Here is a 26,151-nt window from a genome sequence, read left to right on the forward strand (position 1 = left end):
GAGACGATCACAAGGACAGGTGAAACAAATCAGGGCGTGACAGCATCAGCATTTGTGGGTTCGATTACAGGCTCAAAATGGCCAGAAACAAAGAACTTTCTTCTGAAACTCGTCAGTCTATTCTTGTTCTGAGAAATGATGGCTATTCCATGCAAGAAATTGCCAAGACCCTGAAGATCTTGTGCAACGCTGTGTACTACTCCCTTCACAGAACAGCGCAAACTGACTCTAACCAGAATAGAAAGAGGGGTGGGAGGCCCCAGTGCACAACTGAGCAAGAGGACAAGTACATTAGTGTCTAGTTTAAGATGCCTCACAAGTCCTCAACTGGCAGCTTCATTAAATAGTGCCCGCAAACACCAGTCTCAACGTCAACAGTGAGGAGGCGACTCTGGGATGCTGGCCTTCTGGGCAGAGTTGCAAAGAAAAAGCCATATCTCAGACTGGCCAATAAAAATAAAAGATTAAGATGGGCAAAAGAACACAGACACTGGACAGAGGAACTCTGCCTAGAAGGCCAGCATCCCGGAGTCGCCTCTTCACTGTTGACGTTGAGTCAGTTTGTCAATTTCTACCCCTGGTCAGCTGTAAGTGCTGTTAGTGGAAGTGGAATCGTCTAGGAGTAACAACTGCTCAGCCGCGAAGTGGTAGGCCATAGAAGCTCACAGAACGTGTACCTTGTCAAATCTTTTGTCCTCTGTTGCAACACTCACTACCGAGTTCCAAACTGCCTCTGGTAGCAACATCAGCACAAGAACTGTTCGTCGGGAGCTTAATGAAATGGGTTTCCATGGCCACGCAGCTGCACACAAGCCTAAGATCACCATGCACGATGCCAAGTGTCGGCTGGAGTGGTGTAAAGCTTGCCGCTGTTGGACTCTGGTTCAGTGGAAATGTATTCTCTGGAGTGATGAATGACCCTTCATCGTCTGGCAGTCAACTGGTTTTGGCGGATGCCAGGAGAACACTACCTGCATAGTGCCAACTGTAAAGTTTTGTGGAGGAGGAATAACGGTCTGGGGCTGTTTTTCATGGTTCGGGCTAGGCCCACTAGTTCCAGTATAGGGAAATCTTAACGCTATAGCACACAATGGCATTCTAGACGATTCTGTTCTTCCAACTTTCTGGCAACAGTTTGGGGAAAGCCCTTTTCTATTTCAGCATGACATTGCCTCCGTGCACAAAGCGAGGTTCATAGAGAAATGGTTTGTCGAGATCGGTGTGGAAGAACTTGACTGGCCTGAACAGAGCCCTGACCCCAACCACATCGACCACCTTTGGGATGAATTGGAATGTCGACTGCGAGCCAGGCCTTATCGCCCAACATCAGTGCCCGACCTCACTAATGCACGAGTGAGATGTGTGACAAGCGAGTGTCCACACACTTTTGGTCATGTATTATACCTTGGTTAAATGTACTGACTGGATAAGAGTGTCTGTTAAATGACCAGAATGTAAATCTCAATCGTGGTTTTTGTCCCCCCCACAGCTGGTGAAAGTGGGCATCGTTGAGCACAACCTTTCAACCTCAAGTAAGACATCCTACTCTTTATTTTCCTTTGACCCTATGTTTGCTTTGTATTGTCTGATAATCCATTGTTTCGAATGAGATGGGAGGAAGAAGGGAAGACTGAGAGAGAAGAGGCCCAGCAGGCAAAATACTGAATGCATGACGTCTTAATCATGTAATATTTTTCTTGTAAAATGGTTTTCTGGTTAAAAGACTTAATATAACTCTTTTACAACCGCTGTTGCGCCTTTTTCATGATGAGATCAAGACGTCATGAGACAGACGTCATATTGGTTAGATAACCCGAATAAACCAGATAAAGATGCATTTTTTCTGGTTACTTAAAGACGTTAACAAAACCTCCTCCTCCCTAATCCCCAGTGGACTCTGATGATGCTGTGATGGGGAGCATCAATATGCTGGCCTCCCCTCCCCCCCCGCCGGGACCACCCTACATGAAGGACCTGACTTGCACCCCGCCCCCTCCCCCTCCGTCACAGCCACCCTCGCCGGAGCCGGGTACGTACTGTACCCAAGATGTCTTGTTAATTAATGTCTCTTTCCTTCCTTCTTTCCTTAAACATTATTTGATCTCAAGGTTCAACCTTATAACTGTACAATGGCTACAACCCCGACAGAGGCCCATTGGCCACAGTAGCCAATAAAACAATTTCAGAAGGTACAGACCACACCTTCCACATGAATTAGTTTCTTATTATATTTTGGGTTCTGATGGGGTAAGGCAGTGGAACTTTGCTCATGAGGCATTTGTAAACTATATGTTATTAATTTAAATAGCAAAAGATGGACCAATGTGGAGTGTGTGACAAAGGATAGCCATCCTTCAACACCCCACATTCCTGCCACTCCCAGATGAATGACCTTTCTCCATCCAGATGTTCCTTGGAGACCAGATGTTGGGAAGGGGGAACAACCACTTGTCTTCAGTGTTCTGTGTTCCAGTCTTTCACTGGAGCTCTACTGTACCCTTTCTCTTCTTCCTTTTTATGACTTGACCTGTAAGTTGTACATAATAAACTAAACTGGCTACAGCCACACACAAGTTCAGATGGTACTCGACCTTGCAGTTTGGGCCTTTTTCTTCCCTTTCATGGATACAAAATGTGCATATGACGTTCTTGTGACGTTTCTCTCCCATATCCCTCCGCCCTGCAGCTCTCCGGTGACGGGCGGGGAGGTGATGGGGCTCCAGGTGGACTACTGGGCATGTCACGGCGTCGACAAGAAGAAGGAAGGCGAGAAGCGAGACGTGGGCATCAAGAATACCCTGAAGAGCAACTTCCGCTCGCTGCAGGTGTCCCGCATCCCCAACGGGGGCGAGCTGACCCCTCCTCCCGGCATGGCCATGACTGTCGTCATGAAGGAGAAGAACAAGAAAGGTGGGTGTCGCTTTACTGAAAGCCAAAGAGTGTAATGCGTTATTACCCGTTATAAGCGTTAATGCCACCTTACAACTCATAGCATGTTATGTTTTTCTTTATGAAAATGTGTCACTGATGAATAAGACGTCTTTTTCTGGTTGTAATCTAGTTATCTGGCCAAATACAGCAACAATCAGATGTTGTGTTTATGTCGTCACGAAAAATACATCTTTACCTTTTACCTTTACATCTTTAGTCAAAATAAATATAATAATTGTAAAATAAATGTTTTATTTTGTACCGTGTATGGCAAATGATCTCTTTTATTTTACCGATGTCCTCTCTCTCTCTCTTCTCTTTCTCACACTTTGATGAGCAGTGATATTCCTGAGTAAAAAGCCCAAGGAGAAGGAGGTGGACTCCAAGAGCCAGGTGATCGAGGGCATCAGCAGGCTGATCTGCGCTGCCAAACACCAGCACACCATGCTGAGAGGTACAGGCCTGACAAACACACGCACACATACGTAAGCATACACACATACCCACATATAGGGCTGTTGCGGGGACCGTCAGTGCTTGACTTGGGCAGGAGCTCACCAGAGCTGAGTACTGGCACATCACATTTTCTACTGCTTGAGCTCCTGTTCCTCGAATAGAATATTAACTCAAAAGTATTGTGAAGCTCCCGCATAAGCAGTACTTGCACCCAAAATGAGTACTGTCACCTAATTTCAGTCCAAATCAAGTACTGCTGACCGTATTACCGCCACACCTGCAGTCATGAGTCATGACCGCAGTCAAATTCCATGTGACCGTTGAGTCACGGTAATCTCCTCTGGACATGTGTTAGTAGTACCCAACTCACTAAAGACCATCAGGTCTTAATGGCCTGGTACTCAGCGCTCTATTGTCCCTCTAACCACTCTCACATCAATGCAAATAGAATGGAAAAATCACATCAAACACTTATCATCAAAACAGTATCATGCTTTTAAAACTCACCGCACTGTGATTGATCAATTTGAAGAAAGTAGGTTGAAACTGAGTGGAAAACATGGTCACTGTGGATGTTGTTTCAAAGCCTAACATAACGAAATTGACAGCACTTTCTAAGGTGATGATTAATTCAAAACACCCATACGCATATTAGAGCATTTGCATACGCATAGGCCTATGAGTCCAAGCCTGGGGAAAAAATGAAATTCAAATCATAATTGTGCCATTATATGGCTACCGCATAGGCCTATTACGCACGGCATAAAAACTTTCAAAAACAAGATAGATTTAAGTTGTAGAAACTTTGGTCTAATTGGTCTACTTTAGCCTATACTCCAAAATGAAACAAGTTTGAGTAATCGTCTTTGAATGTGGACTGTATTATTAAGCATACTGGATGGATTGTTTACCTTACCTTATGCTACTCTCCAAACTATCTATCCATGAGTCTGGGAGAGAACATATAGGCCTAGGCGATGCTGTTGGTTCATTGATTGTGCAGGGCGGCTTACATAGTTAGCCTACAATAATTGTTTATATTTTCACAATTAATAGGCTGACATTTCCTTTAGCTACAGAATCTCACCACCATGCTTCTCCATCTCCTCCTCTCTCTCCTTCATTCCTTTCTCCAGCATGCAGAGAGAGGGGCTGTCAACAATTTAAATGAAATATGTTTAGTTGTGAAAACGTTACTATGGTTTCCACCAAAAAGAGGAGGAGCCCAGCTGCTACTATATTTATTTCTCAGCTGCTCATATTAAGCACATGCTCCACTATAAAACCAGAATAGCTTACCCGGCATGATTGGAAAAGGAGCCGTGGAAAGCCGCCTCCATTTACTATTTGAGTGCACTTGATGAGAGAGCAGCGTGTGTAGCCTGAGTCAAGGAACAGAGCGCAAGCTTTTATTTGCGACTTTCTCAAATCATCAAAGGCCTATAGTCGCATCATGCAGCCCATATATGTTTTGATTTCTGAGACATTCTAAGGTTTGTATCATCACAACTAAAGTTATCAAATAACTCTATATCTAGTGTATAGGACCTGTTTCAAATGGTCACTTTTACACTCAACAAAGCCACTTCATATGTGCACTCGCTCCGGAATAGGAAAAATATCCTTTCTATTTTATTCAGCTAAATTCATATGATATTCTTCTTAATATAAAATCATAATCTAAATTAATGTCACGGGACTCATAAGCATATCTTGTCTGCTAAATGAACTAGCCTACAGCCTATGGCAAGGAGCATAGCCAGATTACATATATTCTCTTCTTCTGAAATACATTTTCTTTGTATAATAATGTTTCCTTAGACCTGCCTAAAATAAATAATGGATTCATTGTGATGGTGTCTATTAAATGTAGATGTTCCAAAGGCGCACATCAGCGGCTTGTATGCGTGGAGGCTGAGCGCGTTTATGTTAATTAACGGGAGACCAACAGTAATTCGACTAGAAATGTCATGACTGCCACAGCCCTCCCCACAAATCCCACTCTGCATCCCTTCAACGCATACATGCACCCATATGTTCAATAATACATGTACACTACATACTCATTCTGTTTATACACATACTGTAGAGTATGTGCTGAAGACATACACACACATAGGTTCATGTGAATTCCCTGAATAGCCTCTATTCCATTTTTGAGTCTTTAAGATGTGCAATATTACCACCAAGTGGTTGAAAATGAACACTTTTGCATCTCTCTCCTCTCTCTCTCTCTATAGTGTCCATTGACGGTGTGGAGTGGAATGACGTCAAGTTTTTCCAGCTGGCCGCCCAGTGGCCCACTCACGTCAAGCACTTTCCTGTTGGCATCTTCGGCTACACCAAGCCTGCCATGTGACATATCACTGCCACCAAAACCCAAGTATGGGTAGCTGCAGCCCAATATGGCGACCGGAGTATGGGCAAGCGGGTGTGTCGAAAGGAGTGGGTGTATGGAAAGCTAATCAGCTAATTGGGAAGATTTGTTGCCACTCAAGACCGTTTTGCATGGCTGATACGAGTCAATAAGCCACCGACCACTGCAGCGGTTTTGTATCGAGGTGCCTGCTGACCGGAGGTGCTTCCCACTGGGCAGCCATGTCACATAGTCGCCAGCGGTAGCTAACATGGCAACAACAACAAAAATCTCCCATGATTTTGTTTCCAATAGGATAGAAGCCTACACAAGAAATAACTAATATTGATAACCATTGAGATTTCACATTGACACATACATACAGTCTACTCAATGGGCAGGGCATGAAGGGCAACAACACCTGGACACAGTGTCCTTGCTCCCGCTTTGCCAAGCACCACTGTCCCGGTGTGAGAAGTAGCTATTTAGTAGCCAATATCAGAGTGACCGTCACAGTGAGCATACGCATACAAGCAATAGTACACCCATCATCAGTACTTTTTTTTTTTTTTTTAAATAAACAATTGTCAGTTTTACAACTTAAAAGGTACAATTATTTGTGTAAAACTAACAGCGAAATACGAATCAAACTCAAGTCCAAACTCTCTCAGTACGATAGTTGTGTGGTAAGAACCGGAACAAAAAAAACTGCATCATCAAAACCGTCTAACCCACTGGTTCTCAATCCTGGTCCTGTAGACCCAAAGGGATGCACTTTTTTTTTTTCAACTCGTGAGGCTTTGGTGATTTAAATCAGGTTTGTAGTGCTAGAGCAAAAATCAAAATGTGCACCCCTTTGGGTCCCCAGGATCAGGATTGAGAACCAGTGGTCTAACCTATAGTAGAGCGCTTTCAACACGCCCACTACTTTCCTTTCGACACACCCACTCCTTTCCACACGCCCACTACTTTCCTTTCGACACACCCACTCCTTTCCACACACCCACTACTTTCCTTTCGACACACCCACTCGGCCATACTCAGGTCGACATATTGGGCTGCAGCTACCCCCTTCTCTCTAAACCCTGACCCTACAACAGCCATTATCTCTCCCATAAAGAGAGACAAGCTGGATTCCATTCTGAAAAATTACTCCCCTCCTTTCTGTTCTTTGATATTTGTATTTACTAGATATTGAGGCTATAAATATGGTAATAGCTCCATCAAGTGAAGATTATAGGTCCTTATATGCTGGTTCCCAATGTTTCAAAATGAAATGATTAGAAATACATTTCTAAGTCTAAGTTTGAAATGAATCCAACTCTTTCAGCTCTCCATGGGCTTTCCAAGTTACCGAAGGTAGTGGGAAAAGCTGGGAGTAAAATCCACCAGATTGGAACTCAGCCGAGGCTGCTCTGACCAAGCAAAAAAAACGTAAACAAACCCCCTAGTCCTTTTCCTGTGGAAACTGTCCAATTACAAACCTGTGTTCCCAGTATAAAATGGATGTTGCTGTCAGCGTCAAATGTTACTGTTTTATCCACCAGCAAAAAAATAAGGGAAAAAATGTATGCTGCCTTTTAAGTATAATAGTGTATATTGTGGTTAGAAACTTAGAATGGCCACCTGTAATGGCAGCTTTGTTGGCACTTTTGTTACTATATTATTATTTCTGTGAAATCCTATATTGGTAAATGTCCTGTATATAATGCAAGAGGATTGAAGGGGTGCGTTGGAGTGTGTTCGCAGTGTGTGCCGGGAGGCAGTGTGTGTTACTGATTTTTAAGGGAAAGGGAGGGATGCTAAGAGAGGAATTGCTGTGAAATTTGCAGAGGAACTCCTCTTGCTATGGAGAGATGTATTTCGTTCTCTTTTTTTTATTGAGAAAAGTGACTTAAGTTTTTGATACACTACTTTCAAGCTAGTATATTTGCCTTCTTGATTTAGAAGCACATTTTACGGAAACAGAATAGGGACAATCAGTAAACCAAGAAACTTGGCACTGTATAACGAGAGCCGTTCATCAGAGAGTGGGATGTATCCTTAGACGAGATCAATGCAGGGACTTCACTTGTGAATTTGTGAAGAGGGGCGTAGGTGCATGCAAGAATCTCTGGACACAAACGTGAATAGGAGAGAGGAGTGAGAGTGGGGGAGGACAAGGAAAGAAGGAAACAAATGTCTTGTTCCCAGTGCCCTGCTCTAACACACCTGATTAGCCTACTGTCTCTGCAAAGGGCTCAGCAGTGCAGTTTTCAGTAAAACCTTTCTCACACTACTACTGAGTTGATCCAAGCTCTACTGCACTGGCCTGGTTAAGCATCCATTATAGTTGCTGGAATTGTGTTCCAAATGACCAGGTGGAAAGAAAATACAGTTAAACATAGTACAGTAGTGTGAAAAGGGTATAAGAATTCCCCAGTGCGTTGCTCGGTTCTTAAACTATTTACCGGTGACTTTGAAGTGGTGTTCTTTTTTCTAACTTCTCATCCATTCTGAAAGACAGCAATCCCTTTATGAACCTAGTGTGCCGTATTCAACAATGAACAAATTGCTGTCAACTGTTCTCTGTTTTTATACTCTCTTTAAAGATGGACCCACTCATAACGTTGAGTCAAAAAGGGACACAGGCTTCATTGGTTTTTAGGGAATTGCCAGGATTGACTCTGGGTACATTGTGAGGGACCATTTTAATGTCGGCAATGTTTCTGTATCGTGTGTTGATGTTGTTTCATGAGGTGTGTTTTCTCATAGACCTATGGGGGAAATAACGTCCTGTGCCACTTCAGTCGAGGCTATGCAGGACACTGGAAGGAACTTGGAAGTCAAAACATCAGATTCCTGCCTTAGTTATTCCGCCTCTGTCTTTTGACCTGGTATATTTGTGTTGTCTAATGTGACTTGACATGAAAAAAAATGAAAAAATGTTGTTGTTTTTTTCACCTTTATTTAACTAGGCAAGTCAGTTAAGAACAAATTCTTTTCAATGACGGCCTAGGAACAGTGGGTTAACTGCCTGTTCAGGGGCAGAACGACAGATTTGTACCTTGTCAGCTCAGGGGTTTGAACTGGCAACCTTCCGGTTACTAGTCCAACGCTCTAACCACTAGGCTACCCTGTCGCCCAAATGAAAATGCATTTCATTTGGATGAAAGTGTGTTTTGGAGACTTAAGTGTGTGTGTTTGTGTGTGCATGCGCTGATAAGGGATACTGTGTAACCCATTTGTCATTTTCAACCCTTTGAAAACTATGGCTTCACTTGCGATTAGATACCACATCTATAGTATTATATTTGATGTATTTTTTGTTCATCTTCACAGTGGTAGCTGATTTTAACAACAGTGTATGTTACAGTAAATTTGATCCTTCATGCATTGCTGACCGTCAAGGTGTCTCATGTTTTTGCCTCGGAAAGAGGGAAGGTCTTCAGTCAATCCCACTCATTTCACTGTATAATGTTCCACTATTTCATGATACAAATAAACGCTATATATTTAAAAGTATGTGGACACCCCTTCAAATTAGTGGATTCGGCTATTTCAGCCACACCCATTGCTGACAGGTGTATAAAATCGAGCAGAGCCGAGTAATCTCCATAGTCAAACATAGACAGTAGAATGGCCTTACTGAAGAGCTCAGTGACTTTCAACGTGGCACTGTCATAGGATGCCACCTTTCCAACAAGTCATTTCATCAAATTTCTGCCCTGCTAGAGCTGCCCTGGTCAACTGCATATTCATGCCCATGATTTTGGAATGAGATGTTGGACGACCAGGTGTCCACATACTTTTTTTCATGTAGTGTATGTATACATAACTGATACATAAATATGTTCCACTACTTAATAATACATATTTATATTATAGCACTACTTTTGGGAAGTCAAGCGGCACCAAGTAATCCCTAGAAAAACTGGACAGTCTAATAACTCCAACATTGAGCTTTACAACTCTTTTAAGTATAGTTAAAGTTTGCATATGTTTTTGCACAAACATTATTTTAAATGATGTGACAGACAGTATTCTTTCTTTTTTAAATGAACCACTAAGAGAATACAAGGAAAAATCTCTTGTTTTTATGATGTCATGTTTCATATCAGTTTTTGTTTATTGAAATATTTGTTTTATTTACATCTTACTCTTTATTAAGTTTTTGTAAGGCCATTTTATTATTCTAACCCTTTTTAAGAAAAGAGTTGAGCTCTTTTGTAAAGAAATTCTGTTTGGAAATTGGGTTTTGAAGTGTTGTAAGTGAAAAACAGGCTATTAAAGGAGTGTTGAGAGAATTTGCATTTGTTTTACTACTGTTTAAATTGGGAAAGATACTCATGTTGTCATAATACCATGTAACTATTAACCATACTGAGACTTGTCTTTGCATACAGAACACACACACACAGAATATGAGCTCATATCTGAGGCTGGACAGTGTTACATGGTGTTGTATTTCCCATACCAACAGCAGATGGCAGTGTCATTGTACACATCTGAATCATGATATGAATCTTTCACTTTAATGTTAATAATGTCAGATATTCCACACACCAGAGCTTAATTTCATATTCATTAAATCCGATCCAACTTTGGTTATCAAATAGGAAGCCTGCACCCTACCTCTCTGCCATCTGTGCCGCTCAGAGGCAAATCAAAATGTATTTGTCACATACACATGGTTAGCAGATGTTAATGTGAGTGTAGTGAAATGCTTGTGCTTCTAGTTATGACCATGCAGTAATATCTAACAAGTAATCTAACCTAACAATTTCACAACTACCTTATACACACAAGTATAAAGGAATGAATAAGAATATGTACATACAAATATATGAATGAGTGATGGCCGAACGGCATTGGCAAGATGCAGTAGATGGTATAGAGTACAGTATATACATATGAGATGAGTAATGTAGAGTATGTAAACATTATATAAAGTGGCATTGTTTAAAGACAGGTCTGCTGATGATAGATGAAGGCAAGTGTACATTCAAATTTATAAAGAAATGGTCATCTCATAAGCACAATCAACAATAGCTGACTTGGGCAAACGTCCAGGGATTCAATTTGATCACGCATTGCAAAGCGCTGTCAACAATTTGGCTCTTAAAGGCATCTATATGAACCCAGGTCTGCTGATGATAGTCCTAATACATATTGTATGGTTCAAATGTTTTGCAGATACGAGCAATTCTCCAAGATGAACACAAATGGTTTCTAGCAAATCATTTGGTTTTAAATCAAACAAAGTCCCATATGCTGGTACACTACAAAGAATAAACTCCACAGCTGGCAATTTTTTCATTCATGAAAGTGATGGAACAATCCTTAAGTGTTGATTTAATATTTGTTTGATTATTCTTTTGGAAATCATATCTAAGAAAAACAATTAACTATAAGCTTGGGTTACTATACAGATCTAAGAACTGTTTTAATGTATCCATTAGAAAGACATTAACCCAACTGCTGCTTCCTGTCCTGTTTAACCAATGGCTTAATCAAAATTATTCCGTGAGTTGAGGGCAAAAGGACGAGAATTTAAGCTCATCTGTTTAAGTGTGTTTACTAAACAAACTGCTCGAAGTGAGCTGAATTTGAACAAGCTTGTTGAGTAAAATAAAGATGAATGTTTGCTAAAAACCACTTAAAACCACATTCATCATTATCATATTTGACAGCATGTATTGCAGGTAGATTTTCAGAATTGTTTGTTTCATTACCTGTGTTTTTGCATATACACTACCATTCAAAAGTTTGAGGTCACTTAGAAAGTACATTTTTTTGACCATTAAAATACCATCAAATTGATCAAAAATAGAGTGTAGACATTGTTAAATGACTATTGTAGCTGGAAACGACTGTACAGAGGCCCATTATCAGCAACCATCACTCCTGCCTTCCAATGACACGTTGCGTTAGCTAAGTTTAGCATTTTAAAAGGCTAATTGATTATTAGAAAACCCTTTTCTAATTATGTTAGCACAGCTGAAAACTGTTGTCCTGATTAAAGAAGCTATAAAACTGGCCTTTAGACTAGTTGAGTATCTGGAGCGTCAGCATTTGTGGATTCGATTACAGGCTCAAAATGGCCAGAAACAAATAACTTTCTTCTGAAACTTGTCAGTCTATTCTTGTTGTGAGAAATGAAGGCTTGCAAAGAAGCTCAAGATCACGTACAATGCTATGTACTACTCCCTTCACAGAACAGGGCAAACTGTCTCTAACCAGAATAGAAAGAGTGGGAGGCCCTGGTGCACAATTGAGCAATGATTTACTAGAAACTACTGATCTATTCTTGAGGACCTCTGCTTGGTCCTTTTATTTTTAGCTAGTCATGGCTGATGTTAGCTAAAGATTTTAGTGGATGTTCAAAGAGACCGAACCATGGATTACAGTTTCTCCCATAGACTACTTTCAGGGTGAGGAACCATCGAACATTAAGTTGTGATATACTGAACCATTTTTATTTATTTTTTTACCATATTAATTGTATTACTTTTTTTAAAATTACAACTAGGTTATTAATCAAATCGACACTTTATGTATTTGCGATGTAGAATACTTGAAGGCAAGTGTACATTCAAATGTATAAAATAAATGACTTATTCATCTATATCAATGATGCATCTTTGGAAATGATGCATTTGGATTTGTTATTCGTACGGTCAGTCAGTGCCAGACACACACAGCCTCTGCAGCCACGCCCGAAAAAATCCAATACATGACGACGACGTTCAACATTTTCGCTGTGGATGCTGGGAGATCAATAACCAAGGAAGACATTTTGGATTTAAAACGAGCTCACTTAGTGGTTGACGAAAATATGCTCCGTCGGCAACACCATTTATCATTAGTTAGAATGTATCGTCAGATGGGTTTGTTTGTCAGTTGTGCGCAATGAAATGGCGTCGTTCTTGTGAAAAATTCCACGCATTTATCCCAAACTATATCGCCGCGCTCATCTACGAATTCTGTTAGGATAGGTTTCTTGCTGGCTCAGCTGTGTGTATGTACATCGAGAAGACTCCTATAGTTCCTGGCTGTCCTACGAGGAATTAACCAATTTAGGTATGTAACCACATGCATATGGGAGCATCTGTTTTTTTGGGGGCTCACAGAATTCAACACTTTGCATAAGAAAGAACACAGAGGCAGTGTGATCGATTTTCCCTATTGACTACACCGCTACAGACAGTAAGTAACTTAGCCTATAATAACAGTCCTTGTAAAGGCCTATTTTCTTTATACTGGAAAAAATAAACGCACCATTTCACTGAGTTACAGTTCATATAAGAAAATTAGTCAATTGAAATAAATTCTTTAGGCCCTCACATGACTGGGCAGGGGTGCATCCCATTGATTGATGCACGAACGCCCCCGCTATCTTCATGCTATTTTCTAGGTACACGGCGAGGCGTGGTTTGACGTGACCACGCCCCCGAGTAGGATGTAGCCGTAGGGTACTCCTTGTTCTTCCCATTTAATAATTCACTACAGTTTGGCGGCATCCTAAGCGCACTGCTGATACTTGTCGTTTCAATAAAGGTTTTCAGCAGCCTCGTCGTTATTAACATACTTTGTTTTCACAACATGATTTGCATGATACTTATTCTGCTACTAATTTGTTAGCTGACATGCTAAGACTAACAGTAAAGCTGTTGCAGTATTCTGGGGATACAGTGCTGGGGATACAATCCTACCAATTGGCCCAAAGTTGTCTATGGTGATGTCTACACCTACTTGTTGGAATCTCCGGTTTTGCATATACCTGTGTCCTAGCTAACTAGCCAACATTGTCACCCCCGCCTCTTCTTCTTTGGTGTTTATTGGTGATTGGCATTCAAGTTACTGCCACCTATTGTACTGGAGTGTCCCTGCTTCGCGTCTGTGTACTGGAGTCCTAGCGTAAAAGTGGACCAATAGCAATATGAACGGGGCCGCAATTTCACCCTTCTCATGGGATCAGGAGATTTATTTTGGAAGCACTGTGTGACTCTGAAAACAAATCTCCCAGATAATTATTGTAGTGATAATGTTTTGCTGTACCGTTGTTTCCAAGTGCCCTAAAGAAACAAGGGAGTGCAGATTAGTTTGTCATGGTTTCACCATTACTGCAGTGAAAATGGCTTGCTTGTAGCCCAACTAGGTCTTACAGTATATCGACGGGACCGCATTTTACATTAATAAACTTTGTCGTGGGCTGTTCTAAAACTACTCGCTCGTCAACGTCGATAACCATTTGTTTACACTTCAGTCATGTTACCTCATTGGCTAATAACCTGGCAACTTTACCAGTATATCCACACATTTTGGGGACACAGAAAGGAAAAGGGATAGCTCCTTCAGGAGATCAATGATCATCGCAATGAATGAATGACCGATCTCTTGCATGTCCTCATCACAAACCTGCCGGGTTAATGCATCTCAATAGGAAAGTAGTGCTTTTACACAATGTAGAAACCTAGTATTCCACAAATGACTTTAATTTCAATGACCGGTATTCTTATCAAGCTAAAAAAAATTTTTTTTACGGATTTCCATATTAGTTTCTAGGGCACAACATGTGTTTCAAAAGTAACTAGAATTTAACTTGGGAGCACCCATGCTACAAATAGCAATGCTGTTTTTTCCTAATAACAGGCATCAAACGATTTGAGCAGAGATGCTGGTCCAGTCCACTTTGCCTTTTATTTACTGAAGTGGAGAAGTTAAATCAAGGCCAGTGAAGAAATAGTGACCTTTGGACTGCAGACAGCTCATAACAGCAGTCAAATATGTCACTGGATCTGAAAGAGTGAGATAAAAGGAAGAAATTGGTCCCCTAGTTACAGTTTTACCAGACAGGTGCTTGAATGCACACACCCAGAAGACATACAGTACTGTGTGAAATCTTGTTCCTCTGTAAATATTTTCATAGTAGTTTGCAGTGAAGATTACTCTCAGCGTGCTCTGTTAAATAAATGTATGCTCGCTCTGGTGTTGAAACCTTGAAGCAGGCTGACACAAACAGTAACAGGCCTATAATTGACCCTCGTGATGCTGTAAAATGTGCACTCTTGGACTATGACTTTTGAAATCATGTTGGGCCCTTGCCCCCTTTGTCAGACAACTGTACATACAAAGAGGCCTACGAAACCGACAATATCTGAAACATTTAATAGCTACTACACTTTGAAGAGAACACCTCCATTTTACTATTATTCCTTCCATTTCCTATCATTACCCATGTCTCATAACAAGTTTACCAGTGCAGGGAATTGAAACATGAATAAGGTTGTGCTTTTATCTGCAGTTGAATGGTTCGAAATACTTTTCATTGTCTCTTGTCAACGTAAATACTCCAGACCACAAGGTGGCAGTAGTTTTTGGTTTGTGCTTGCTGTAGATTGCTAATGTTAGCTATCTAGTATTGGTAGTAATCCCTTGATACTAGCCAGATGGCCATAACTAGTGTAGCTCGCAACATTTATAATTAAATCACAATGGATTTGTTTTTGAATGAAGCCGATGCCTGTAAGCCTCCGAGATTCAGTGGAGAAGCTAGCTATGCTGTTCTACTGGCAAGTGGTAATACTAACCGTTAAGCTAGCAAGTGAACTGGCACTGGCAGTATGGGATAATGGATAGTGAATTTTATTATTTCCTCATCTTGCTAGATAGCTCACTTAGTAATAAATAAATGGGTTGTGTACATTGTGCTGCACTTACCACCCCATTAGTTTCATGTGAAGTGTGTGACTGCCTTTTTCAGTTGGCAAGCTAATGAGCTAGTGCATATCAAACCTAACAAAAAAAATCCCTCAAGCACAAAATTCCTGCACTAGATGTAAAGACTGTTGTTTTTTCTTGTCACTCTGTCAGCTCCTTCACGTGGAGGTTCATGCTCTCTGATTGGCTCAGTCAGCCACTGCAGAGCATTGCGATTCTACAAATAGAAATGGCTGGTTCGACAGTACCAGGTCTAGCAAGAGAAGGAACGGCCTCCTACTGTGCTAAGTACCTATAGTCCGTCAGATTTATCATGTGTCTGACCTATTGGAGCGTGGGTGGGCAATTCCAGTCCTCGGGGGCCTGATCAGTGTCACAGTTTTGCCCCAGCTAACACACCTGATTCCAATAATCACCTAATCGTGATCGTCAGTTTAGAATACAATTTGATTAATCAGCTGTGTTTGCTAGGGATGGCGAAAAAGTGTGACACCAATCAGGCCTTCGAGGACTGGAGTTGCCCACCCCTGTATTAGAGGAAGGATGAAGTGAATGAATTGGAGAGAAATGCTGTAAAATCATAAAACCTCCCTCCATTTACTGCAATAGCCTATATGTATAAGAAAAGGTACTAGCCTTGCACAAATAGGGAATCATGTTCTTCAGGACTGAATTTAGGCATCATGTTGAATCAATACATGTTCAGGGCCATATTGATTTGGAGTTCTTATGCCTATTTCCTCATGTAGCTAGCTTGTTAATTGTACAGAGAGAAAAAAGTGTTGCAAATTTCAAGCTTGTTTTTTCATAAAACGCATCCTATTAATACCACTATCTGATTACTGCTCTCAAACCAGACAGGTTGGGATTTCTATTGATATTCTAGTAATGGAGATGAGTAACAAGAAGACAGCCAAGAGACTCAAGAGAGACAATTATCTCAGATCTCTACTTGTGCTAGTTATTCGCTCCTTTTGCCTCGCTCTGGCAGGTAGGTGCATTGGGCCAGCAAATGAAAGGTTGCTGGATCGAATCCCCAAGCTGACAAGGTAAAAAGCTGTCCTTCTGCCCCTGAGCAAGGCCCACTGTTACCCGAGTGCCAATTTTTTTATAAAATTTTTTTTTTAAGTCATCCCCCCGGACCTCTAATTCAGAGGGGTTGGGTTAAATGCAGAAGACATTTCAGTTGACTAGGTACATCTGACTAGGTAGGTATCCCTCTTTCCCTTCTGCCTCACTGTGAAAGAGGCAGCGTGGCATTTGAACCAGCATCAATGATTCATTGCTATGACTCGCCATTGTCCGACTGGTTGGAAAATGTCAGCTTCAAGAGCCATTATATCAGACCAGCTACTTTAATAAACCAGCTTTTAAAAACATCTTTAGCCTTGTTGCTTCACATCGAGGAGACAAAAGGGGAGAGGGTGGTTAGCGACTCAGCAGTGCTTTTCATTCAATCTCTGTAACATTTGTTTTGTCCTGGAAAACACCGGAAGTACATTGTTTTTGACTTACTGGGTTTGATAGGATAGGGCCTTAGATCTCCATATAACTTTGAATATGTGTGTGTAAATTGGACTTGTGTTGATTTCGAAAAGAAAGTTCTGAGAAAGTTGAAGTTATATGCGTGGATCTCAAGTCCACGCATGTGTCCGTTATAGTCTAAAGGGCTTCAGTGTATCTAAGCAAGAAGGGTTCTGTGAGCATCAATGCATTATTTTCGTTTTATATTGTGTACAAATAGGCCTACCTATGTTCACATGCAATCAACCATTCTGCCACAGTTGGGCAGAAACGTTATGGGAAATGTAGTCTTACGAATTAACACAGGAAGAAACCCTGAGAGGAACCAGACACGAAATGCTGAGCCAAGCCTATGATGTCCAGAGCAAGACTTAATGGCATGCATGTGTGACCTAGGCCTGTAAGCATGTGGTAATTTTAGCAAACACCACTGTTAGGTAGCTTATGTTATTGAATGTGCGCTTTGCACAGTCTTCTATATCTTGATCCTTGCAGTCAACTTGTGAGAGGCTTTGCTATTGATTGTTGAATGAGTTAATGGATAGATTAGAAGCGTGCAGATGCATTTGTTCAAGACTCAAGTAAGGCTGTCAATCTTAGTTACTTTCTGTAAAATTTGTACTTGCAAATGTCAGTACTGGACATCATCAGTAGAATAATTGAAGAGCACAGGCAGGTTCTTCAAAAGATGGTTACTTAGCTGATCCACCATCATTATAAACAGCAGTATCTTCCTGTTTCGCTATCCTCATGTTTATGGAATATCAAAATGTAAACAATAGGCTACAACAATATTTCACCACTTTGCAAAGAAGGCTTTTTTAATTTTATGATGTCAGTGTATACCAAGCTATTTTGGGTATTTTGAAGTTTTTCTTTTTTTTTTTCTTAACATCCCTAGTAGGTTTCCAGCTGTCCCTACATCTCATCTCCCCAACCAAAACCACCTGTGCCTCCTTCCCACGTGTCCCTAAATCAGAAACATCAGTCTGCAATCTCTCCTATCCACTAGTAACCGGCAGAGACCAGAGGCAGGAGAAGATAAAGCACTCCCACAGCCATCAACATCAAAAATATAGCTCGCCAATGGGCCCTATAATTCCATCTGGATGGGATTGGAGAGGAATGGCTTTATGCTACCAAAGAGACGGGGTGACACGAGACAGGGTGTGGAGATGGAGGCAGCGTCTGTATTACCCACACTGTTCTCATTAAATTTTTATGTCACTCGTGGTGGTCTATTGTACAGAGGAAGCAAGAATGAGGGCTATTTAATATTTCAAGCTTTCTTCTCCTTTAAATGGTAGTGTGCCCTGGTCACCATTTTAAATCAGTTGATGAGCCAATAGTCATATTTGCTAGTAGCTGTAGTCTTTCCTTTACCTATGCTTGCTCAAAATAGTTTTTTTCTTCTCTGAACATGGCGTCTTCCAAAGGGGAAATAACGCTGTTGACTGTGCCAAAAGGTTAATCTGACTTGGAATTCCCTACAGATGTCCTTTGAGAAGTCTAATAGTGGCTTCGTAGCCACTTTCATGAAATATGACTCATGCGCCTGTAAAAGCGCCATTACTTCTTTGAAATTAGACCTCTGTAATCCGTCATGCCGAGAATCAACATTGGTGACTGCCTATGTGCTACCATTTGCACTAGTTGTTTACCCTGTGTTCAGTGTAGTCTACAGCACATCTAGAGTTTAGATATCCTTTTAGTTTGTTTGCGGATTACATTCAGCCGAATCCCATTAAAAGCAATTCTGTATTCTTCTGAATCTATAGGTTTTGGCTCTATAGTCAACCTATTTTTAGAAGGCTTGCTGAAAAGAATGGATTGGGGCTCAATGCCATGTGTGTTTTCAATATGAAAGGAATGTCATACAAGCTAGTAGCGTACTGTACCACTCTGTCAAGCTGTGTGTGTGTGTGTGTGTGTGCACACAGCATCCAGGTGAAATGATACGTAGGCACAGTTGCAGGACTAGTTCTCATTTTATGATTGGCTCTTGGTGTTCTATTTCTGTCAGTCTGTTTCCATGGCTCTAAACAGACCTTTTTAATGGGATATTTAAATGCCAAAATCACCACAGAGTTAGAGATTATCTGCCTGTTTTATGTTTTGGAATAAGAATACCAATACGAGTGACTAGAGCGGAATTATTCCACAATGGAAATACACATTAAGTCGGCTACAACAGTTTACTCCTATTTATCTGCAAGCGCTTTGATGGTGAACTCAGGGCTAAATACTCGGGGGGGGGTTTAGCCTAATTGTCTGCTGCTATGCCCACGCCAAGCCTAATCATGTGACTGTCTTGTGAAGGAAGAGGGAGCCAAGTGTTTTATTTACTCTGGCTTTGTCGATTTGCAGGGAGTGTAGAGAGTGTGGGCTAGATTGGACTCCTACCCTGTCATTTTTTGTTTTTATCCCAAGGCTTCCATTTTCTCGTACATCTCTATCCAGTTTAATTAAAGACATGTAGCATGGATTGTAAACGGAGCAACCTTTTCTTCTACTGATAATGACAGTGGAAGTCTCAATGTTGGAATCTCGTGAATAGAACTGCTATTGTTTTATTCTGATGGGTCCAAAGAAAATTCCCAAAAGTGAGGTCATTGCATTGAAAGGAACCACTGCCCCAAGAGTGACCTAACCTCCACCTTCCTTTTCTTCCACTTCTCTCCCTCCACCAGCCTCTAAGTCCACCAGGCAATGTCAATAATGGTGTACCCCAGGGAGGACCGTCTGGAGAAGCTGTCCCAGGAGGAGATCATCTCCAGCACCAAGCTGGTGATCCAGGGCCTGGAGGCGCTGAAGAGTGAGCACAACTCCATCCTGCACAGCCTGCTGGAGACCATCCGCTGCCTGAAGAAGGACGAGGAGGCCAACCTGGTGCACGAGAAGTCCAGCCTGCTGCGCAAGTCAGTGGAGATGATCGAGCTGGGGCTGGGCGAGGCGCAGGTAAGGGTTGACGATCCCTGGGTTATATGAAGAGAGTAAGCCATACGGGAGAGTCTTGGGTAATGTTAATCAATCCGTTCTTGGGGTGGATCCCCATGAGTTGTCTTAGGTCTCTTTATGTAGTGTTGTGGTGTCTTTTGTCGTGATGTGTGTATTGTCCTATATTATTATTTAGAAAATGTGTAATCTCCATCCCCACGGGAAGCCTTTTGCTGTTTGGTAGGCCGTCATTGTAAATAAGAACGTATCTGACTTGTAAGTAAACATTAACTGGAATTAATGTTGCGTGCGTCAGTTTCATGTTTTGAAGTTGACTAGTCTTTCTCTGGCTTATGTAAGCCTGCCTCTCTCTGGCCACAGGAATCCACAGCTGCCACAAATACCTTTATCTATCAATCATATTTCAATCAATCAAATGTATTTAAAGATGTCACAAAGTGCTTATTTAGAAACCCAGCCTAACACCCCAAAGAACAAGCAATGCAGATGTAGCAGTACGGTGGCTAGAAAAACTCCCTCAAAAGCCAGGAACCTAAGAAGAAACCTAGAGGAACTAGGCTCTGAGGGGTGGCCAGTCCTCTTCTGGCTGTGCCGGGTGGCAATTGATAGTACATGGCCATTAAGGCCAGATCATTCTTCTAGATGTTCAAACGTTCATAGATAACCAGCAGGGTCAAATAATAATCAGGGGTTGTAGAGAGGGGCAACCTCAGGAGTAAATGTCAGTTGGCTTTTTATAGCCAAGCAATCTGAGGTTGAGAGGGCAGGTTCTGGAGAGAGCGAAAGAGAGGAGGTCTGGGACAAGGTAGTACAACTTGTGAACAGGTCAGGGTTCCATTGCCGCAGGCAGAACAGTAGAAACTGGAGCAGCAGCTAGATCATGTGGACTGGGGACGGGTACAGCCAGGAGTCTACGGGCCAGGTAGTCCTGAGGCATGGTCCTAGGGCTGAATCGCATACAATGATGCATAATTAATTGATCCCTCTGCATGTATACACCTTTCTCTGTCAGGTGATGATGGCCCTGTCTGCCCACCTGAACGCTGTGGAGTCGGAGAAGCAGAAGCTGCGTGCCCAGGTACGTCGGCTGTGCCAAGAGAACCAGTGGCTGCGAGACGAGCTGGCGGGCACCCAGCAAAAGCTGCAGAAGAGCGAGCAGAGTGTGGCCCAGCTGGAGGAGGAGAAGAAGCATCTGGAGTTCATGAACCAGCTCAAGAAGTACGACGAGGATGTGTCCCCTACTGTGAGTTATGCACTCACACACCCATACTTAAATGCACAACACAATTGCTTACACACAAGCACAAACACACTGCTCGTGAATCTGTTCAAGAATTATGATGATGAAAACATTTCCTTCTCTGAGGTAATGTATACACACACACACACACACACACTCCTTGATCATAAACAATTGAACCAGCTCGAGAGCTGTAATCATCATGCAAGTAATCAGGCATTGCATTTGCCTCCGCTGATGAAGCCCCTTCTGGTGGGTTGCAACTGACCTATCGATAATACTTGACCTCCTTTTTTTTTTGCCTATAGTCTACATTCTCTATTCTCAACCAGGATTTTGATCTCTCCATTAATGTGCAAGAATTTTTAGAGCGGATTGATGGCTAGGGATTTCTCCCTACAAGATTAAATTAAAGCTGAGAGCACCTTTTTTGTAAAGCTTAGTTAACACCTGGGCAATTCCAGTCCTCGAAGGCCTGATTGGTGTCACACTTTAACCCCCATCCCGAGCAAACACACCTGATTTTAAACTAATTTCATTTTTATCTGAATATCATGATTAGTTGATTATTGGAGTCTGGTGTGTTAGTTGGGGCAAAAGTGTGACACAAATCAGTCCCCCGAGGACTGGAGTTGCCCAGGCCTGACTGACAAGCTCCATATTCTGTAACCTTCTTTATTTTTCCCTCTGAGCAATGCAGGCTGCCAAGGTGAATGAATTGGTCTCATTTACTTTAATTTTTATTTGCCCTATATTTAACTGGGCAAGTCAGTTAAGGACAAATTCTAATTTACAATGACGCACCAACCATTATGAACTGATTAAAGTTTATGGTGGGCAGAAGTCCTCTATCGTTTGGCTGCTAAGGCAATTAATTTAGTCATTAACATTTATACATTTTGACGAGAGCTCGTTAATATGTACCAAATGTAGTCCACTGGAATTTAGAACTGTTCAAATGATGTCAGCTGTTGAATATTTATAATTGTAGTACATGTTTGAGAATGCAAAGACGAGGGGTATGAATGTGGAAGATGGGGTGAGGTATTTCTAGTTCAGCCTGAAGGGAACCGTGATGACGTACACGAGTCTCCTTGAGCACCCTGCGGCATGGATTTTCACATGCTGTCTGTCAAACATTGACTCTAAATCCCAGATGGCCACAAGAAGTTTCCATCGAATTGAAACGCACAATATAACTTTAATTTCTAGTCAAAAGTGCTGCCCAGCTGTTTGAGACTGTGTGGTGGGTCTTGACAAATGTATTTGTCACTGTGTATAGAATTAGAATTCCACTCCTTAAACCAATAAGTGACAAATAGTTTTTTTCCAGGAGGAGAAAGATGGAGAGCCTCCTAAAGATACACTGGACGACCTCTTCCCCAATGATGAGGAGGACAACAGTCAAGGAAGTAAGTGGTCTGTCTACCTACAACCATATCCTGCGTCATCATCCTGTATTGGATTAGTATAGATTATTCATTTTAGTTGAATGTTCATTGCTTTGGTGTGTAACGTCAAAAAACAACCTGTTGCGTCATATTTTTTAAAATTTTATTTAAGGTCCCATATTTGAACTTGAGTTGTTCTAATATTGAGCTGACGACCCTCATCTGATAATTTTATCAGCACAGAACTGGTATTTTACTGATCTTCAAATATTTATGTATTCTATGGATTGTATACAAAAGAGAGAATTTTAAATCCATATTATAAGAACTTAAAACTCTGCAGTAACTGCCCAAAGCTTCTACCTGTGAACAAACCGCATCTCTCCTTCAGTGCCTCACCAGCATAACAGTGCAGCGGTGGCCGCAGCCCAGCAGGGTGGCTATGAGATCCCAGCCCGCCTGAGGACCCTCCACAACCTGGTGATCCAGTACGCCTCCCAGGGCCGCTACGAGGTGGCCGTGCCCCTCTGCAAGCAGGCTCTGGAGGACCTGGAGAAGACATCCGGACACGACCACCCTGACGTGGCCACCATGCTCAACATCCTGGCCCTGGTCTACAGGTGTGTGTGCGTTTTACGTTGGTCTTTTTGTTGGAGCCACCATATGAACACGGCTCCAGCAGGAGAAAGGTTATCACACGTATGTGCTGTTATCCTTTATCATTATACTGTAACACCTATATAACCACACTTTTTCACCACCTATGCCACTTATCTACACACTGCTTCTCCCTTCAGCACCGAGTTTATTCCGGGTCTTTTTCTTTTAGACTATTATGTGTTTTTCTTTTTTTCAGGGACCAGAACAAATACAAGGAGGCGGCTCACCTGCTCAATGATGCACTGTCTATCCGGGAGAAAACCCTTGGGAAAGACCACCCTGCGGTGAGTTAGTCTACCAGATGGAGCAATCTCTTCTTTTTTTTCACTAGACAAAACAGAACTTTTCTGCATGTTTTTTTATTTTTGTATTAGGATTCGTAAGGACGTGGGTTGGAGAAGGTCAGGTTGAAACTGCCGTCAGCGGCTCCAAGGGCTGGCTAATCCTAAAGCATGTTGGCCATGAATACATTACAGGAATGTACTGTTTAGCACGTTCCTAATGGCAAATCTGGTTGTCAAGCACTTGGGCACACATCTAGGCAGAGAGAAGTTTGTTAATATCCATTCGTACGCATCCACATCACCGGCTCCTGGATAGTACATGGGCATAATAGGAATGCAAAAGGTGCTCGCTCACTGTAATGTAAATGCTCCCAAAGTTGAAATGTCCGTTATCACAAATTGTACAACTATTGTCAATTTTGTATTCATGTCAATATGTAGTGGTGTTAGAGGTTTATAAGAGAGTATATTTTGGAAACATTTAAACTGTACAGGCTCCCTTGTTTGACTCACCGCATTGCAGGTACAGAGCAGCTACATAACACGATGAGAGCTGCTCACTAATCCTTCTCTGTTTCTCAGGTGGCTGCGACACTGAACAATCTGGCAGTGTTGTATGGCAAGAGGGGGAAGTACAAGGAAGCTGAGCCCCTTTGCAAGAGGGCTCTGGAGATCAGAGAGAAGGTAGGTCTAGTGCAGTACATATCCAGTGCAGACATACTTGGTAAAATTATACAATGTCAGTTCATTTGTACTGTGCTTCATTCAATTAGCAATATTACTAATTAATATACTCAACAATTGCAAATGTCGCAGTCTGGAATTGAAAATTAACTTTACATAAGTGGTGCTTATAACCCGAAGTTCATCACCAGCTCATCATTATGATTTATGACATGGCGAGACATTGAGGTCGTGTTACATGACAATTTTTTATGGCTTTGATGATGGCGGAGGTTTGTTAAAAAAATATATATATATTATGCCGTCACTCTGTCCCGTAACACTTCTAATGGTTTCATGGCAGCCATAAAATATCAATGTTTTATATATACCGTACCAGTCAAAAGGTCGGACAGACCTACACATTCAAGGATTTTTTTTATTTTGACTATTTTCTACATTGTAGAAGAGTGAAGACATAAACTATGAAATAACATAAGGAATAATGTAATAACCAAAAAAGTGTTAAACAAATCAAAATATATTTGAGATTCTTCAAAGTAGCCACCCTTTGCCTTGATGACAGCTTTGCACACTCTTGGCATTCTCTCAACCAGCTTCATGAGGTAGTCACCTGGAATGCATTTCAATTAACAGGTGTGCCTTGTTAAAAGTTAATTTGTGGAATTTCTTTCCTTAATGCATTTGAGCCAATCAGTTGTGTTGTGACAAAGTAGGGGTGGTATACAGAGGATAGCCCTGTTTGGTAAAAGGCCAAGTCCAAGTCCAAATAAGCAAAGAGAAACGACAGTCCATCATTACTTTAAGTCATGAAGGTCAGTCAATCTGGAACATTTCAAGAACTTTGACAGTTTCTCAACCAGCTTCATGAGGATTGCTTTTCAACAGCCTTGAAGGAGTTCCCACACATGCTGAGCACTTGTTGTCTGCTTTTCCCTCACTCTGCGGTCCACATCATCCCAAACCATATCAATTGGGTTGCGGTCGGGTGATTGTGGAGGCCAGGTCATCTGATGCAGCACTCATCACCCTCCTTGGTCAGATAACCCTTACACAGCCTGGAGGTGTGTTTTGGATCATAGTCCTGTTGAAAAAAATGATAGTCCCACCAAGTGTAAACCAGATGGGATGGCGTATCGCTGCAGAATGCTGTGGTAGCCATGCTGGTTAAGTGTGCCTTGAATTCTAAATAAGTCACAGACAGTGTCACCAGCAAAACATCATCACACCTCCTCCATGCTTCACGGTGGGAACCACACATGCGCTGATCATCCATTCACCTACTCTGCATCTCACAAAGACACGGACGGAGGTTGGAACCAAAAATCTCACATTTGGACTTAACAGACCAAAGGACAGATATGCACCCGTCTAATGTCCATTGCTTTTGTTTCTTGGCCCAAGCAAGTCTCTTCTTATTGTCCTTTAGTAGTAGTTTCTTTGCAGCAATTCGACCATGAAGGCCTGATTCACGCAGTCTCCTCTGAACAGTTTAACTCCTCTGAACATGCTTAACACCCCGGCCATCCTACAATCTAAGCTAGATGCCCTCAATCTCACACAAACTATCAAGGAACCTACCAGGTACAACCCTAAATCTGTTAACATGGGCACCCTCATAGATATTATCCTGACCAACTTGCTCTCCAAATACACCTCTGCTGTTTTCCATCAGGATCTCAGCGATCACTGCCTCATTTCCTCCATCCGTTATGGCTTTGCGGTCAAACGACCACCCCTCATTACTGTCAAATACTCCCTTAAACACTTCTGTGAGCAGGCCTTTCTAATCGACCTGGCCCGGGTATCCTGGAAGGATATTGACCTCATCCTGTCAGTAGAAGATGCCTGGTTGTTCTTTAAAAGTAATTTCCTCACCATCTTGAATAAGCATGCCCCTTTCAATAAATTTAGAACTAAGAACAGATATAGCTTTGGTTCACTCCAGACCTGACTGCCCTCAAC

General features: G+C 41.8%; 2 protein-coding genes across 4 annotated transcripts in view; both read left to right on the forward strand.

The window, feature by feature from the left end:
* Positions 1-10,029, forward strand: part of si:ch211-126j24.1 (phosphofurin acidic cluster sorting protein 2) — a 106,407-nt gene extending 96,378 nt beyond the window's left edge. Inside the window, 6 exon segments of the mRNA XM_024396757.2 lie at positions 1,490-1,532; positions 1,892-1,993; positions 1,996-2,029; positions 2,687-2,910; positions 3,272-3,385; positions 5,628-10,029. Coding sequence (XP_024252525.2) covers positions 1,490-1,532; positions 1,892-1,993; positions 1,996-2,029; positions 2,687-2,910; positions 3,272-3,385; positions 5,628-5,746 — 636 coding nt within the window. The 3' untranslated portion in view covers positions 5,747-10,029.
* Positions 10,030-12,056: 2,027 nt separating this feature from the next.
* The window catches only part of LOC112230443 (kinesin light chain 1), a 34,941-nt gene continuing 20,846 nt past the window's right edge, over positions 12,057-26,151 (forward strand). The window contains exons 1-7 of one of the 3 annotated variants that reach the window (XM_024396759.2): positions 12,057-12,156; positions 19,660-19,927; positions 20,940-21,170; positions 22,501-22,579; positions 22,950-23,178; positions 23,415-23,502; positions 24,085-24,186. In XM_024396759.2, the coding sequence (XP_024252527.1) occupies positions 19,679-19,927; positions 20,940-21,170; positions 22,501-22,579; positions 22,950-23,178; positions 23,415-23,502; positions 24,085-24,186 (978 nt within the window). In that variant the 5' untranslated portion in view covers positions 12,057-12,156; positions 19,660-19,678. Of the gene's footprint in view, positions 12,157-12,460; positions 12,806-19,659; positions 19,928-20,939; positions 21,171-22,500; positions 22,580-22,949; positions 23,179-23,414; positions 23,503-24,084; positions 24,187-26,151 lie in introns of those variants that run through there. The other 2 variants (XM_024396758.2, XM_024396760.2) reach the window with 2 other exon arrangements.

This window comes from Oncorhynchus tshawytscha, linkage group LG32 (assembly GCF_018296145.1).
Source record: "Oncorhynchus tshawytscha isolate Ot180627B linkage group LG32, Otsh_v2.0, whole genome shotgun sequence".
Classification (NCBI taxonomy): domain Eukaryota; kingdom Metazoa; phylum Chordata; class Actinopteri; order Salmoniformes; family Salmonidae; genus Oncorhynchus; species Oncorhynchus tshawytscha.